Source organism: Balaenoptera ricei, chromosome 3 (assembly GCF_028023285.1).
Source record: "Balaenoptera ricei isolate mBalRic1 chromosome 3, mBalRic1.hap2, whole genome shotgun sequence".
Lineage (NCBI taxonomy): Eukaryota > Metazoa > Chordata > Mammalia > Artiodactyla > Balaenopteridae > Balaenoptera > Balaenoptera ricei.
Genome location: NC_082641.1, coordinates 51,036,230 through 51,038,508, shown reverse-complemented (window position 1 = coordinate 51,038,508; position 2,279 = coordinate 51,036,230). Strand labels below are relative to the sequence as shown.

Below are 2,279 nucleotides of genomic sequence, written 5' to 3'. Positions count from 1 at the left end.
AGGGAGAGGAGGGCGGGGAACCAGGGGAAAGAGGCACTCGGGGTTGGGGAAGTGTTGGGAGGGGAGGGTTAGCGTAGGAGGGAGGGAGACTGGCTGTCGGAGCAACACCGGGGAGATAAAGGGAAGTGAGAAGGGAGAGGGACACTGAAAGGGAAAACTAGTGGGAGAAAGGGAAAGAGAGAGGAGGCTTAAGAGAAAGAGAAGAGAGTAGAGGAGAGAGTGGGAGAGAGGGAGGGAGAGAAGCAAGGAGAGGAGGGTTACAGAGTGACTCTGGAGGACGGTGTTTCTCTATTCCACATACTTCTAAGATTGGAGATTCTTTGCTGGTGGGGAGACTCCGGGTCTGGCAGCCAGTTAGGCAGCGGCAAAATAAAATGGACAGCGAGAGACAAACGTTCCAGCCACCTTTCCGCCGCCCAGAGATCCCGGAGCTGTTCTCCAGCCAATTCGTTTCCCAGCTGGAGTCTCTGAGCGCGCTGGACTACGAGAGCCCAGAGAGCGCCTAGAAGCTAGCTGCTCCTCGGAGATGCCTTCGCCTGAGCAGTAAGAACTTCCTGCTTGAGTCCCTGCATCCCCTCCCCCGTTGAAACTCCCCAGGAAAGAGGGGCGGAAGACCCCAGGGGGAGGGGCGAGGGGGATCCTGGCGCAGCTGTTTCTCCCCTCCCCCTCCCCTGCCGGGCGCGCAGGCATGGATGTGCTCAGCCCCTTACAGGGCAACAACACCACGTCGTCCCAGGGTCCCTTCGGGACACGCGCCAACGCTACTGGCATCTCCGACGTGACCTTCAGCTACCAAGTGATCACCTCTCTGCTGCTGGGCACGCTCATCTTCTGCGCGGTGCTGGGCAATGCGTGCGTGGTGGCCGCCATCGCCTTGGAGCGCTCCCTGCAGAACGTGGCGAACTATCTTATAGGCTCGCTGGCCGTCACAGACCTCATGGTGTCGGTGCTGGTGCTGCCCATGGCCGCGTTGTACCAGGTGCTCAACAAGTGGACTCTGGGACAGGTCACCTGTGACCTGTTCATCGCCCTCGACGTGCTGTGCTGCACTTCGTCCATCCTGCACCTGTGCGCTATCGCGCTGGACAGGTACTGGGCCATCACAGACCCCATCGACTACGTGAACAAGAGGACGCCCCGGCGCGCAGCTGCACTCATCTCGCTCACCTGGCTCATTGGCTTCCTCATCTCCATCCCGCCCATGCTGGGCTGGCGCACCCCGGAAGACCGCTCGGACCCCGACGCGTGCACCATCAGCAAGGACCACGGCTACACTATTTACTCCACCTTCGGCGCTTTCTACATCCCGCTGCTGCTCATGCTGGTTCTCTACGGGCGCATCTTCCGAGCCGCGCGATTCCGCATCCGCAAGACAGTCAAGAAGGAGGAGAAGAAGGTAGCCGACAACCGCCTTGGGGCGTCGCCAGCCCCGCAGCCCAGAAAGAGCGTAAATGGTGAGCCGGGTAGCAAAGACTGGAGGCAGGGCATGGAGAACAAGGCAACAGGGGCTCCGTGCGCCAATGGAGCCGTGAGGCTGGGCGAAGAAGGCGCCGCCCTGGAGGTGATCGAAGTGCACCGGGTGGGCAACTCCAAAGAGCACCTGCCGCTGCCCAGCGAGGCCGGTGCTGCCCCCTGCGTCCCCGCCCCCTTCGAGAAGAAAAATGAGCGCAACGCCGAGGCCAAGCGTAAGATGGCCCTGGCCCGCGAGAGGAAGACGGTGAAGACGCTGGGCATCATCATGGGCACCTTCATCCTCTGCTGGTTGCCCTTCTTCATCGTGGCCCTGGTCCTGCCCTTCTGCGAAAGCAGCTGCCACATGCCCACCCTGTTGGGCGCCATAATCAACTGGCTGGGCTACTCCAACTCTCTGCTCAACCCTGTCATTTACGCCTACTTCAACAAGGACTTCCAAAACGCATTTAAGAAGATCATCAAGTGCAAGTTCTGCCGCCGATGATGATGGAGCCGCGTAGGCCCACCCCACCCAGCCTGCCTCCCCTAGCCCTCTGGAATCAAAACCTTTGCTACTTTTCCTCTAACATTCACAGCTGCTCCGCGCGCTGCTTCCAGACCCCCTCCCCCTCCCCCAGCCCTCTATTCCCAGCGGGGAAGGAGGGAGCCCCGTGCAAAGAGGCTACAGCCGCGGGGCAAGAGAGTCTGGGAAACTTCTAGAGTCTGTGAGTGGCGACCTTGGCTCAAACTTTGGTCTGGGAATCAGTTTTGATTCCAGCAATTGCCTCCTCCCTCTTCTGCCCCCAAATCTTCGCGGCAGAAGTTTA

The 2,279-nt window shown here is 60.2% G+C and overlaps 1 protein-coding gene across 1 annotated transcript; it reads left to right on the top strand.

The window, feature by feature from the left end:
• Positions 1 to 688: 688 nt before the first annotated feature.
• On the top strand, positions 689 to 1,957 carry HTR1A (5-hydroxytryptamine receptor 1A). The gene has a single exon (XM_059919313.1). The coding sequence runs from the start codon at positions 689 to 691 to the stop codon at positions 1,955 to 1,957; it is 1,269 nt and encodes a 422-aa protein (XP_059775296.1).
• Positions 1,958 to 2,279: the final 322 nt, after the last annotated feature.

Excerpts from the sequence above, each read along its gene's own strand:
- HTR1A (XM_059919313.1), top strand. The coding sequence starts at position 689 with ATGGATGTGCTCAGCCCCTTACAGGGCAACAACACCACGTCGTCCCAG.